The sequence below is a fragment of the Amphiura filiformis genome, chromosome 11, assembly GCF_039555335.1.
Source record: "Amphiura filiformis chromosome 11, Afil_fr2py, whole genome shotgun sequence".
Taxonomy (NCBI): domain Eukaryota; kingdom Metazoa; phylum Echinodermata; class Ophiuroidea; order Amphilepidida; family Amphiuridae; genus Amphiura; species Amphiura filiformis.
The window spans coordinates 15050985-15064142 of NC_092638.1; the positions used below are offsets into that span (position 1 = coordinate 15050985).

At 37.6% G+C, this 13158-nt stretch overlaps 1 protein-coding gene across 1 annotated transcript in view; it reads left to right on the forward strand.

The window, feature by feature from the left end:
* The first annotated feature begins 226 nt into the window (after positions 1 to 226).
* The window catches only part of LOC140164398 (zinc finger CCHC domain-containing protein 8-like), a 42094-nt gene continuing 29162 nt past the window's right edge, over positions 227 to 13158 (forward strand). The window contains exons 1-2 of the mRNA XM_072187677.1: positions 227 to 421; positions 13113 to 13150. Coding sequence (XP_072043778.1) covers positions 257 to 421; positions 13113 to 13150 — 203 coding nt within the window. The 5' untranslated portion in view covers positions 227 to 256. The remainder of the gene's footprint in view (positions 422 to 13112; positions 13151 to 13158) is intronic.

Sequence of the window (13158 nt, forward strand, 5' to 3'; positions counted from 1 at the left end):
ATCGGGGCGATGACACTGTGCCTTGCTCTTCTTTTTTTTTATCTCCTTTTTTCCTCTTTCTCTTCTCTTCTCTCCTTTCCTCTTTTTTTTTTTTTGGGGGAGGGGGGCCTGCTGCCCCCCCCTGAATCCGCGACTGTGGGGGATTTATATGGGCAGTAACAAAGCAGATAGATTGAGTGCAATTTTCATACAAAGCCCGTCTGGACTGATCTGCGGTATAGTTGCGGTGCACCATTATGAAAAGGAATCATTAACCATGGCGGAATACACGAGCGGAGGTATTTTCGGTGATAGCTCTTTGTTTGATGAGTTTGAAAGTGTTCCACTTAACGAACCACCTCAAAATAAGCATGAAAAGGAAGAAGAGGCACCGGATGATATGTTAAAGGCAAAACTTGCAATTTTGGAGGAAGAAAATATCCTTTAATAATATTATAAACACGCATGTAAATAAATGTAAATTTCTGGAGCAAAATTCAACAGCCGTGCATGTGGGGTTGGTACAATTTGTGACCCTACTTCTCATACCCGACTTTTCATACCCCACTTGACCCAACTTTTTATCGTTATGATAAATCATTTTAGATATTTCAATGAATACTAAATAAAGTGTAAATGAAGTCTACCGAATTGAAAAGGCTAAATCAGTGTAATTGGTGAAAAATTATGATTTAGAAATTATTATTTATAAACATCGCCTTCCTCGCGCAGCCATAATCTCCAAACCAGTCGCTCATAAGTTACCTTTTCATGAGGAAGTATATCTGTCTGTCACATTAAGATCTACGCATGGTGACATTATAAACGTCAATATTGTCATTGCAATGATTGCATGTTATTCAGTATGCCTGGTCAAGCACCCTCACAGACCCGAACGTAGTGAGGGTGCTTGGTATATCCGCCATGTTTCAAATCCATGGAAGGCCAGCATAATGGCCTGCAAATTTAAGCTTTATGAGAAGCCTATTTTAGTTGCAAAATGAGAACACAGAGTGGCTAATCTTTAACCCACAGTCTCAATCTCTCATGCCAGAGGTTAAAATAAAACGATCCCTAACTAATTATCAAAAGATCGTGAATTTAATTTCTTGAAAGCGTGCGGGTAAACGATTTGTTTACAAGTAACAATCCTTGTTCCGCACCGATACCGTTCATTCGGCTTCATTCGCAAACCATGTGATCACTCAGGTGAACTAGGATTGGACGATCGATTGTGTTAAATTTTATCCAGGTTACCGGGCCATGCTTAATGGCGATACTCGGGTCTTGGAAATATTTTTCAACCACGTTGCAAAATGATCGGAAATACACCATCAAGGCGACTCGATCGGTAAGCATCATTGAAACTAAGCAATATTTAGTATTTCTTCTTTTGATTTTTTCGATAAAATTGTAGTTTACAGTTTTGATTAGTTTGATGAGAGTGGATTTAAAACCAGTCCACTAGTAGACGTTGTAATTGACAGTTTGACAGTTCCGCCGAGGATATTGTGAATCCATAAGATGTGGCGATCAATTTCACGATTAAAATCTTTCCTTTGGGGCGATTTCCATTTCTCGCTATCATTTAAAGCCTGAAAGCATCAATACTAAAGATAGGCTATCAGTCGCTTGTGCAGATATATGTTAACATTGGATTCCATTTCTTGTTTATTGTTCACTGTATGGAAAAGCCTGTTCGGTTGTATATTGTATTGGTTGTAATTCCCACGTATAGTTATTCAGCCCTTTCACTGCTACCAACATTTGAGATTAATTGAGTATTGACTTCAGTGTACCGCTCAGTTGCTCCAAGCAAGTTCAATCAAGTTAGCATATCAAGGCTTAATTGGTCAATGCATTGTGATTAAGCAAACATTTATTGATTGGCTTGAGCAAACTTTATAACCAGGTTTAGGGAGTGTTCAGAACATTGGGGGGCTGGGCACTTGGAAATTGGAGTCAAAAGTTTTGACCCCCCCTTCCTTCATTTTTTTTAATTTAGGGGCCTATAGGCCTTTCCTACACTGAAACATGCAAGTTTTATAGGGTGACTTGTATGAAGTTTAAATTCATTGTATGCATTCTAATTTTTTCATGTTTCATTATTAGAACCACTAATTAAATAAAAAATAACAAATTGAGAGAAACATCTGGGCACATACTCAAGATATTTAGTGCTTTAGACTTGTTTATCAGGGGCGTAATTTTTCTTGGTCAGTGGAAAAATATAAATTTCGGGGCAAAGACGAAAAAAATGTCGGTTGCATCATTTTGACCCGGTATTATCAGTGGAATATATACATTATACTCTTTTCTTATAGAGACTGGATAAATGTAAAGTCTTGAGCTTCCAAAAAGAAATGTTGTATCTTCTTGTTCTTTTGGTATTTTCTTGTTAAAACTTTTTTGTGACCCCCGCCCGCTATCAGGAGCAAAAACTTTTTTGACTCCCCTTTTTGAAGACATAAAACTTTTTTGACCCCTCCATTTTGCCACCCCCAAAGTATTTCTGAACAATCCCTTAGTCCAGGCGATTAGAATTGCACAGGGCTCAAAACTCATCAATACTAATCACAATTTTGTATCTAAATATGGCTGAACGAGGCTTTGAAATTTGAGATGAGAAAATGCTTGAAAACGCTGTTCTTTATCAATAATATTTAGGAAATGTGTATGGTATTTGCTTAATATTTGATTACCAACGGAATAAACTGCGAATATCTAACAAAACTTTAAAAATAAGTCGGGTCAGGTGGGGTATGAAAAGTCGGGTATGAAAAGTAGGGTCACAAATTGTACCAACCCGTGCATGTGTGTCATCATCAGGGCTGTCAACTTTTTGGAATTGCTTGGCGTGAGACGGCGTACCGGGATTTGCCGACTACAATGTTCATTTTTGAACCATGATTATTTGAGCCACGGCGCTCGAGAATGTGAAAAGGGGGGGATAGGAACAACAAATTATTCATGTCATATCAATGCGTGAGATTTTACTCATTTTCCAGCTTTTTGCATAAGATTTACTACTTAGTCGTGAGATTATACTACCTTGGTGTGAGAAAGTGACCCAATGCGTACCCTATGCCCAGCGACGTCACGTCACACTTCCGCCAAGTTCCGGTGTGACGTGCCCAGAACTCCAAATAATTTTCGGGAGCGACAGACAAATTGCAGGAAAGCGTGCCAATTTAAGCTTCCTGTAATATCTATTGCACATAACTTCTTCTTCCTCTTCCTATATAATACGTGCATACCTCAAATTGAGTATTGTCGCACAGGCTTAACGTGCATAGTTTTTTATCTATAATGCACGATCCTGGAACCTAGGATTGATTGCAGATATCAGAACCGGGATGGTCCCCCTTCTCTTTTCGAATAGCTCTGACACTTAACGTGCACAGGGTTTGTCTCTTCCTGTACACGGGACCAACGGCTTTACGTGACTTCCGAATCACGGACGAAGCACATACACTACCTATATCTGCACGTGATAAGCAGTGTCTGGGGCGAGAAGAAATTCTTCAATTAAATTCTGAAATTAATAACTGAACTGAATTGAAGGATTTCTGACCATATAGGAACTTTTTGGGAGGGAAGAGAATTTTCACCTAAGGCAAGCCCAAGGCTCGAACCCTCGTCGATCGTATCTCCCGGCCGGCAGCGCAACGCCTTAACCACTCGGCCATCTCGCCCTCCATAGGCCTACCTAACATACGAAGTCACAAACTTACAAACTTCAATATGCACTTCAAATACAGCAGACCAGCTGTTAATTATTACCGATCCTGTAGAATAACTAGGCCTGGCATTTTCGGGTAATTTTGTACCCGGGTACCGGCGCATTTTTGGGCGGGTAACTGGTACTAAATTGCAAAAAAAAAAGAAAAAATTTTTTTTTTTTTTTTAATTTTTTTTTTTTTTTTTCGGTTTTGTAGTGTCGGTGGACCTAGACCTAAATGCTAGGATCATTCATGGTTGACCTAAAAAAAAATTTCAAGATGTTTTGTATTTTTAATATGAAAATTGATAATTTGTATTCATGTCATAGTCTATTAATGATTTCAAAATGCATTGAATTTGAATGCATTTTGAAATCATCAATAGAGTATGACATGAATACAAATTATCAATTTTCATATTAAAAATACAAAACATCTTGAAATTTTTTTTTTTTTTTTTTTTTTTTAGGTCAACCATGAATGATCCTAGCATTTAGGTCTAGTCTACAACTCTGGCGGAAATTCGTTGCCACACCAGCACGTTCTGGTGTTAAAAGCATGCAATCGAAGCTAAATATGTGATAGTTCCGTATTATTTTGTATAATAGTTGCAAATGCACATTCAGATTACACTTGCCCCTTCCCCACCCCCCATTTTCCAATGTTGGGAGACTGTAATGTAGAAATGATGACGATTTTGTCCAAATCAACATTGCAATAGGGGAGCGGGAAGGATGTTGGCCAATTAACGCTCAGGTGTGGCAACCTTTTTCACCAAGGTTGTCTCTGCCGAATGCAAAATATTTCATCTAAATTTCGTTTTTGTCTCATAACTCAAAAACGGAATGTCGTATGATCTTCATATTGCACACGATTTGGGAGTAGATAATATTCTTTTGAATCATTATAAATTTTTTGACAAAGTACTTGGTTTATTTAGGGAGTGGTCCCTCAAATCACCATTTATGCTAAATTACACACATTTCGTAATTAGGGCTCTAAACTGCATGATTTTCTGTTAAATATCAGTAACGGAAAATCGTATCAAGTTGCTGCTACACACAGGTTTTTAGTGGATACTGTCCGTTTTATCCATGTTACAATTAAGCGTAAATAACTTTTTTCATATCATTTTCACGCGGACCGGCCTATGTATATTATTAATTATTAAGATGCCAAAATAATGCAAAAAAAAAAAAAAAACCTTCTCATTTGCCATTACATGCTGTCTACTGAATATAGTACATCGAAAATTTCATCATTTTTGAATGATGATGAAATAGCCAAGTTTAACTATTAGACCAACAATAATACGAAGGATTAAGAGAAGAAAAATATTAATTTTAACAAACCTAACAGCGGGGTTCGAACCCGTGGCCTGTAGTTTAGAAGTCGGCGCCTTTACCGCCGAGCCACGGAGAAGTGAATGAATTCCAAGCCATATCTAATATATTAATGTTAGTTTAAAATTATGCAATGCATATGGTATCAAATTGACCTGAAACGTCTCCAATACACATAATTTCATCGATTTACAACGATTGTATATGTTGGCAATGTATTTAGGGTTATAAAAATAAAGTTGGAATTTCGATTCACCACCTTTCTCCACGATGGACAAATCTTAAATAAAAGAAAATAATCTAAATTTCTTTTAATTTGTTTGTGTCGACCGTCGACCGTTAAATCATCAACCTCATCTCCATATGTGCAATGGGTTACTGATCTTAAATGCATTTGTATGACATGTTAATTCTACTATGAGGTTATAACATCTCTGTATTAGGTTAAACCAACCAGAACGGCATAACAATTGAAATTGTAGGTGAATGAGAATTAAATCACCTGTTTTACTGTACATATACGCATTGCATAATTTTAAATTAACATTAATACATTAGAAATGCTCACTTAATTCAACGACTTCTTCTTGGCTCAGCGGTTAAGTCGCCGCCTTTGAAATCTATAGATCAGTGAGATCAGGGTTGAATCCTCTGATGACTTTTCTATGATTATAATTTTCCTCTTCTGATCCTTGCTATTATTATTATTAGGTCTAATACTTAAACTTCACGCTATTTCGTCATCATTAAAATAGTTTCAAATTTTGCGTGTACTATCTTCAGTAGACAGCATGTAATGGCGATTGATGTTTTTCACATATTTTGCATTATTTTGGCATCTTTATAAATAATAGGACACATACCAAGCCATGTATAAATTACATGAAAATAATTATATTTAGTACAGAGTACATAAACAGGCTAAGACTTTGTGAAAATTGCACGTGAATCCAGCATTACGTTCTAAAGATATGAACTAAAACGTAATTTCAGATGATTTTTTATATGTTATTAGAGACAACTCTGGCGGAAATTGCTGCCACACCAGCACGTTCTGGTGTTAAAAGCATGCAATCGAAGCTAAATATGTGATAGTTCCGTATTATTTTGTATAATAGTTGCAAATGCACATTCAGATTACACTTGCCCCTTCCCCAACCCCCATTTTCCAATGTTGGGAGACTGTAATGTAGAAATGATGACGATTTTGTCCAAATCAACATTGCAATAGGGGAGCGGGAAGGATGTTGGCCAATTAACGCTCAGGTGTGGCAACCTTTTTCGCTAAGGTTGTCTCTGCCGAATGCAAAATATTTCATCTAAATTTCGTTTTTGTCTCATAACTCAAAAACGGAATGTCGTATGATCTTCATATTGCACACGATTTGGGAGTAGATAATATTCTTTTGAATCATTATAAATTTTTTGACAAAGTACTTGGTTTATTTAGGAGTGGTCCTCAAATCACCATTTATGCTAAATTACACACATTTCGTAATTAGGGCTCTAAACTGCATGATTTTCTGTTAAATATCAGTAACGGAAAATCGTATCAAGTTGCTGCTACACACAGGTTTTAGTGGATACTGTCCGTTTTATCCATGTTACAATTAAGCGTAAATAACTTTTTTCATATCATTTTCACGCGGACCGGCCTATGTATATTATTAATTATTAAGATGCCAAAATAATGCAAATGTGTCAAAAACCTTCTCATTTGCCATTACATGCTGTCTACTGAATATAGTACATCGAAAATTTCATCATTTTTGAATGATGATGAAATAGCTAAGTTTAACTATTAGACCAACAATAATACGAAGGATTAAGAGAAGAAAATATTAATTTTAACAAAACTAACAGCGGGTTCGAACCCGTGGCTCTGAAGTTTAGAAGTCGGCGCCTTTACCGCCGAGCCACGGAGAAGTGAATGAATTCCAAGCCATATCTAATATATTAATGTTAGTTTAAAATTATGCAATGCATATGGTATCAAATTGACCTGAAACGTCTCCAATACACATAATTTCATCGATTTACAACGATTGTATATGTTGGCAATGTATTTAGGGTTATAAAAATAAAGTTGGAATTTCGATTCACCACCTTTCTCCACGATGGACAAATCTTAAATAAAAGAAAATAATCTAAATTTCTTTTAATTTGTTTGTGTCGACCGTCGACCGTTAAATCATCAACCTCATCTCCATATGTGCAATGGGTTACTGATCTTAAATGCATTTGTATGACATGTTAATTCTACTATGAGGTTATAACATCTCTGTATTAGGTTAAACCAACCAGAACGGCATAACAATTGAAATTGTAGGTGAATGAGAATTAAATCACCTGTTTTACTGTACATATACGCATTGCATAATTTTAAATTAACATTAATACATTAGAAATGCTCACGAATTCAACGACTTCTTCTTGGCTCAGCGGTTAAGTCGCCGCTTTGAAATCTATAGATCAGTGAGATCAGGGGTTCGAATCCTCTGATGACTTTTCTATGATTATAATTTTCCTCTTCTGATCCTTGCTATTATTATTATTAGGTCTAATACTTAAACTTCACGCTATTTCGTCATCATTAAAATAGTTTCAAATTTTGCGTGTACTATCTTCAGTAGACAGCATGTAATGGCGATTGATGTTTTTCACATATTTTGCATTATTTTGGCATCTTTATAAATAATAGGACACATATACCAAGCCATGTATAAATTACATGAAAATAATTATATTTAGTACAGAGTACATAAACAGGCTAAGACTTTGTGAAAATTGCACGTGAATCCGGCATTCCGTTCTAAAGATATGAACGAAAACGTAATTTCAGATGATTTTTTTATATGTTATTAGAGACAACTCTGGCGGAAATTTGTTGCCACACCAGCACGTTCTGGTGTTAAAAGCATGCAATCGAAGCTAAATATGTGATAGTTCCGTATTATTTTGTATAATAGTTGCAAATGCACATTCAGATTACACTTGCCCCTTCCCCACCCCCCATTTTCCAATGTTGGGAGACTGTAATGTAGAAATGATGACGATTTTGTCCAAATCAACATTGCAATAGGGGAGCGGGGAAGGATGTTGGCCAATTAACGCTCAGGTGTGGCAACCTTTTTCGCCAAGGTTGTAGGTCCGGGAAAAAAAATAAAAAAATAATTTTTTTTTTTTTAATTTTTTTTTTTAAGGTTACTGCCTCTTTTGATGTTTGGAGCAAAAAAATGGGATGATTTTGCCACATTAAGTATCAAATTTGGCCCAAAAATAATCATCGGAAAAATAAAAGTTTTACCTCATTTAAAGGTAAAGGTTTATATATTATTATTTTTCCATTGCTATTTTAATTTTCAGACTCTGATTGGGACTGGGAGTGAATGAACTGGGTCATTGATTATAGCACTCGCTATTTTTTTTTGGACCAGTCATCTATAAAACATCCCATAATAACATTCTTGCTATTCAGTTTTGATATCTCTACTTCAGAAATAAAATTACAAGTTGTAGAAAACCTAAATTTACGACTGAAATTTGTATTTTTAAAAAATTTCTTAATGAGTCTAGCTTTCATAGCTTGTTTAATTATTTTCAAAAAATTAACTTTGCAAGATATGGTGCATATCTTCGCTACATGTGCATACTCGAATTTGGGGATTACGATCAGCCAATTTGAAATATCAATTTTTAGACTTTTAAGCTTTTACACGATTCAGAGATATGGTCAATCGCGTAACATTTCTTTCAATTCTATGTTACTTATTTGACAAAGTGTCAAGCGAAATTCGCCCTCATAAGCCACGATAAGGCCCGGTTGCTTGTGTACTTTGCTACTCACAATCAAATGACTGCAACTGGTTAAATTCCTGATTTTCCTGGCAAGAAGACACAGAGAAATTTATATTTCACGCCCGGCCATGTGTTTACGTTTCATGAGGTCATGGGTCAATCCAGCAAATCGAGATGTACACACTGGAGAGAACTGCCGCGCGGTTGTATATCCCGTTTGGAACATGATTGACCAACGATGTTATGAATGTTAGAAGCTGTGGTCAGAACAGGGCCAGTGTTTCATACTTCTAGTCAGAACAAACCAAGGGCAAAATTAACAATTTTAGAACAAGAATGGATATCGTCAGCCTACTACGATAATTGCCTTACTTTTTTTTGTAATTTTGAGAACAAAAGTACAAAATATGGTTTAACGATGCATTTGTAAATCATATGATTCACCAATCTTTGCTCAAGAACAAAATAATAATTAGGCCTGGCGGGGGAGGGTGCTATCATTTTCTTGGAAGGGGTCCCAAATATACATATATGGGGGGGGGGGTCATAACATTTTCAATGACCAAAATGTTTGGAGTCACATGACAGATAGGCCTAGGCCTAGTGTGGTTAGGCCCTATTTCATTCAAAAAGACTGATTTGAATGATTTCAATACAATTTTAGCCTGTTTATGGGGTAGGCCTAAGGGGCTGTGCAATTTACCCCCCGGGGGTAAAACTTCCAAATGACTCGCCAAAAATCGCTCCCCCCCCTCCATCGTCGGCCCGCCAAAAATTCTTTGCCCCCTCCCCCTTGAACATGCCAAATTTTTGGGATCCCAAATTGCAAACCTTAAATGGTCTAGATGTAGGCCTATCAGCGCTCGAGCAGGAAAATTTTAAAAGCGTTTCCGTACTGTTTTCCCATTCCAGGGTCTATGGTTAAGTTTTCCCAAGCCATTTTAGAGTGTTTTATTAAAAAGGCGCCCCATGAATGCGTGCAAAAATCGCTTGGGGAATTGCTTGCCCCCTTTCGCTCGCCAAATATTTCTTTCCCCCCCCGCCTAATTTTACCCTCCCCAGGGGTCATAATTATTGCACAGCCCCTAAGGTGTAGAGCTGTTTAGGCCAATCAGCGGAGGGTCATAATTTTTTGTTGCCGAAAAAGGGGGTCGTAATTTCATTGTCGCCGACTTTTTTGAAATTTCGGACCACCCTCCTTCCAAAAGCAGTAAAAACCTTTGTGTTGGATCTAATACAAAATTTGTATTTTATGAACCGACATATTGTCATGGGAAGTTATTTTGTGTTTTTGTTATTTTGTATTTTAATCAGAAAGCCTATTGGACTATTTTTGAAGTTTAGATTTTCGGATCCCTTTTGTAGGCGTAGATCCTGGTGGGATGGAGGATAAATCCACTAATATTTTGCCAGGGTAGATGTTCTATACAATCACCCTCCCAATGTTGATGCCTGTATGTGGGTTTCTGCCAGGGTTTCTGACCAAATTAACCTCATTGGCCATTTTAGCTAGCCCCCAAAGTGCAAATTTTTGCACGCTCAACGCGAATTTATTCCACTTTTGCATCTAGTGTCACAAGTTATTTTCTAGTATTTTTTTGCTTATAAATATGCTGTCGCCAAAAGGTGCTGGATTCACCGTATCTGTCTGTAGGCCTACTTCAAAAAAAACTTCCAACCCCCATCCCCCCAAATGTCAAAAAGAAATCTACACCACTGCGCGCTATCCCTTTGCCGCCTCTGCTGCCCTTCTTTTTGCCACCCCAAAGCCCCTCCCCCAGCCCCCCGTGAGGCCTACGCAGTATGACGGGTATGGTCGTTAGGGCGTATAATTATGGTTTAGGTTAAGTGACACCTAAAACCGGCCCTAGGCATGCGGGGGGAACAAGTTGATATTTTTAGACGGGGGTGGAGGCTCCAGACTTGAAACCTGTAGGCATACCCATTGCCATTTGACCGTGGACAGGTAGGGAGGGGCCTACCCATTTCTAAGGATTTTCTCAAAGATTCCTCCTAGGCCTAGACCCATTTTCCCCAAGATCGAGATTTACGGTACGGGGGTTTAACGGACCCATAAGGATTTTCAGCAAAAATAGGGACCCATGTCTATAAGAATTATTTGCAAAAGCGCAATCCCCGTATGCATTTGGCAGTATGGGATTACCCCACCCCTTCCCCTTGCCGGAGGCAATAGGCATGTCCATTGTCATTGAATAATGATCAATATACCTTCAACAATATTTGGTTGATCATTTATAATAATCATTTTTGTGAGCCCGGGTTTCAGTAAATCTAATATAGGCCCATATCTTCCATATAAATATGTTTTCACAGCACTTCTTGCATGCCCGGGCTGTATGCAAATTGCAAAACAAAACACTACTGCAAGCACAGCGATATCCCGATTCCCGTTCGTACATCCCGTTTTGATATTATATGCCCAATTTGACGAGTTTGCCGGACGTTCTAATCGGAAACGCTTCAACTTGAGAGTTAGTCTCCTCCACAATCGGTTTATGCTGTGGTTTACGTCGTTCTAAACACACGTCGTTCGTCCTTACAATATGCAGTCTGGACTCGAAACTAAGAGAGTAATTGCTCATACCATGGAGCTTTTAATAAATGGACCTCACGCAATACAATCTGAGTTTGTTTTCATTAGCAACGGGAGACAAAATAGGGGGAAATTACACATTGGCACTTTTTTTTCAGGATTCATGTTATTTTATATGAAGGGTATGTATGTCTTCTTGTCAAAAATAAAATAAAAAATTTTCCCTATGTCAAGGTCATGACCCAAGAGAATGTACCCTTAATTTTGGGTTCCCGGCAGGGTATTTCCTGCCCGGGTAATGTAATCTCGGGCGGGTAAACGGGTACCATGCCAGCCTTAAGAATAACAAATTCGTGGAATCCTGTTGCTCTCAGAATTGCAAATGTCATTTTTATCTGTCAAATGCGCTGTGGATGTGCTCAGAGACTTTATGATATGCTTCATTAAATCACAGGTGTGAAACTGACTTTATACCACTTGCTCGCTTTCGCAGAAAAGCGAAGCCTCTGGCTACCTCGTGGCACTGAGGCATGACATCATCATGGACGTGTGCAAAATTTCCGATGGGCGCCTTATTTATAACCCGTTTTGTGATTGGTTGAAAAACTATTCATTGCAATCGTAAGCCAATCAATGAATGTGACGGCCTTTTACGGTATAAATTAATGTGACCCGCCAGTAAAGTACGTCTAACCTGATTGGTAAAACTAAACTACTTTGATAATTGCTAAGCCAGTCAGCGTGCTCGATGTTAAACAACCTCGTAGAGGTTTTCAAGAGGCGAATTCACGTGGTGATCCAGCGATCGAGTATAAATTCAGCATGGCAACTGCTCCCGCAGGTGCAATAACAATACATGGACACAATCACTGACATTTACACAATGAAATAATGAATTATTTATGACATTATTTGCGGACACTTTGATAACAGGTAACTTTTATAGGTCATACGGTAGAAACGATAGTTGTACAATTGTACAAAATATACATTTTGTTATAGGCCTAAAATGTTTACAAAAATATATTGGTCCACACGTTGTGCATGTATTCAGTTGTTCGACGTATATGCGTACCCCCTGTGACACAAGCAAACTTCTGTACAAATTCAACTTACATGTATACATGCAAATGAATCAACCACAGCTCATTATAACCCAATGACATCACCAGCTCAAATTACATCCCATTGAAATACATGTAACGTATTCATTTTAATAAGTGCCCAGGGCGCTTTACAAAGTCATTTGTGGGCGCTTATTTTTTACCTGGTTTACCTAATTTTTTTGTAAGCGACGTTTATTAGAGATAAATTTACCTACGTTATATAGGGTCCTGAGACATTCCAGTTAGCTTTTCTGATGCAGTAAATGTATTGCAAGTTTACACATGACTTCAAATCCTCAAGCTACAATGTATTGCACTGTATCAACGTGTATCAGTCATCACTTCAACATCAATGGTAGGCCTACTCTTTAGCAAATTGAAAATACCCTGGGTGGGCGCTTATTAGGCTTGTTATCGTTTCATTTTTCTTTGGCGACATGTCGCCAAAACTCTGAATCCGACGTCAAATCTTTGTCGACAAACAAGTGAAAAATATAGTCTTTATAAAGCTTCCGAATTTAGCACTCAATACGTTATAAATTTGTATGAATCAAAGTTGCTATTCTAAAGCAACTAAAGTGTTGTGAACCTTAACTGTTTATTACATGACAGATTGAAGAAACTTCTGCGGAATCTTTACCCACCAAGGTAAAATA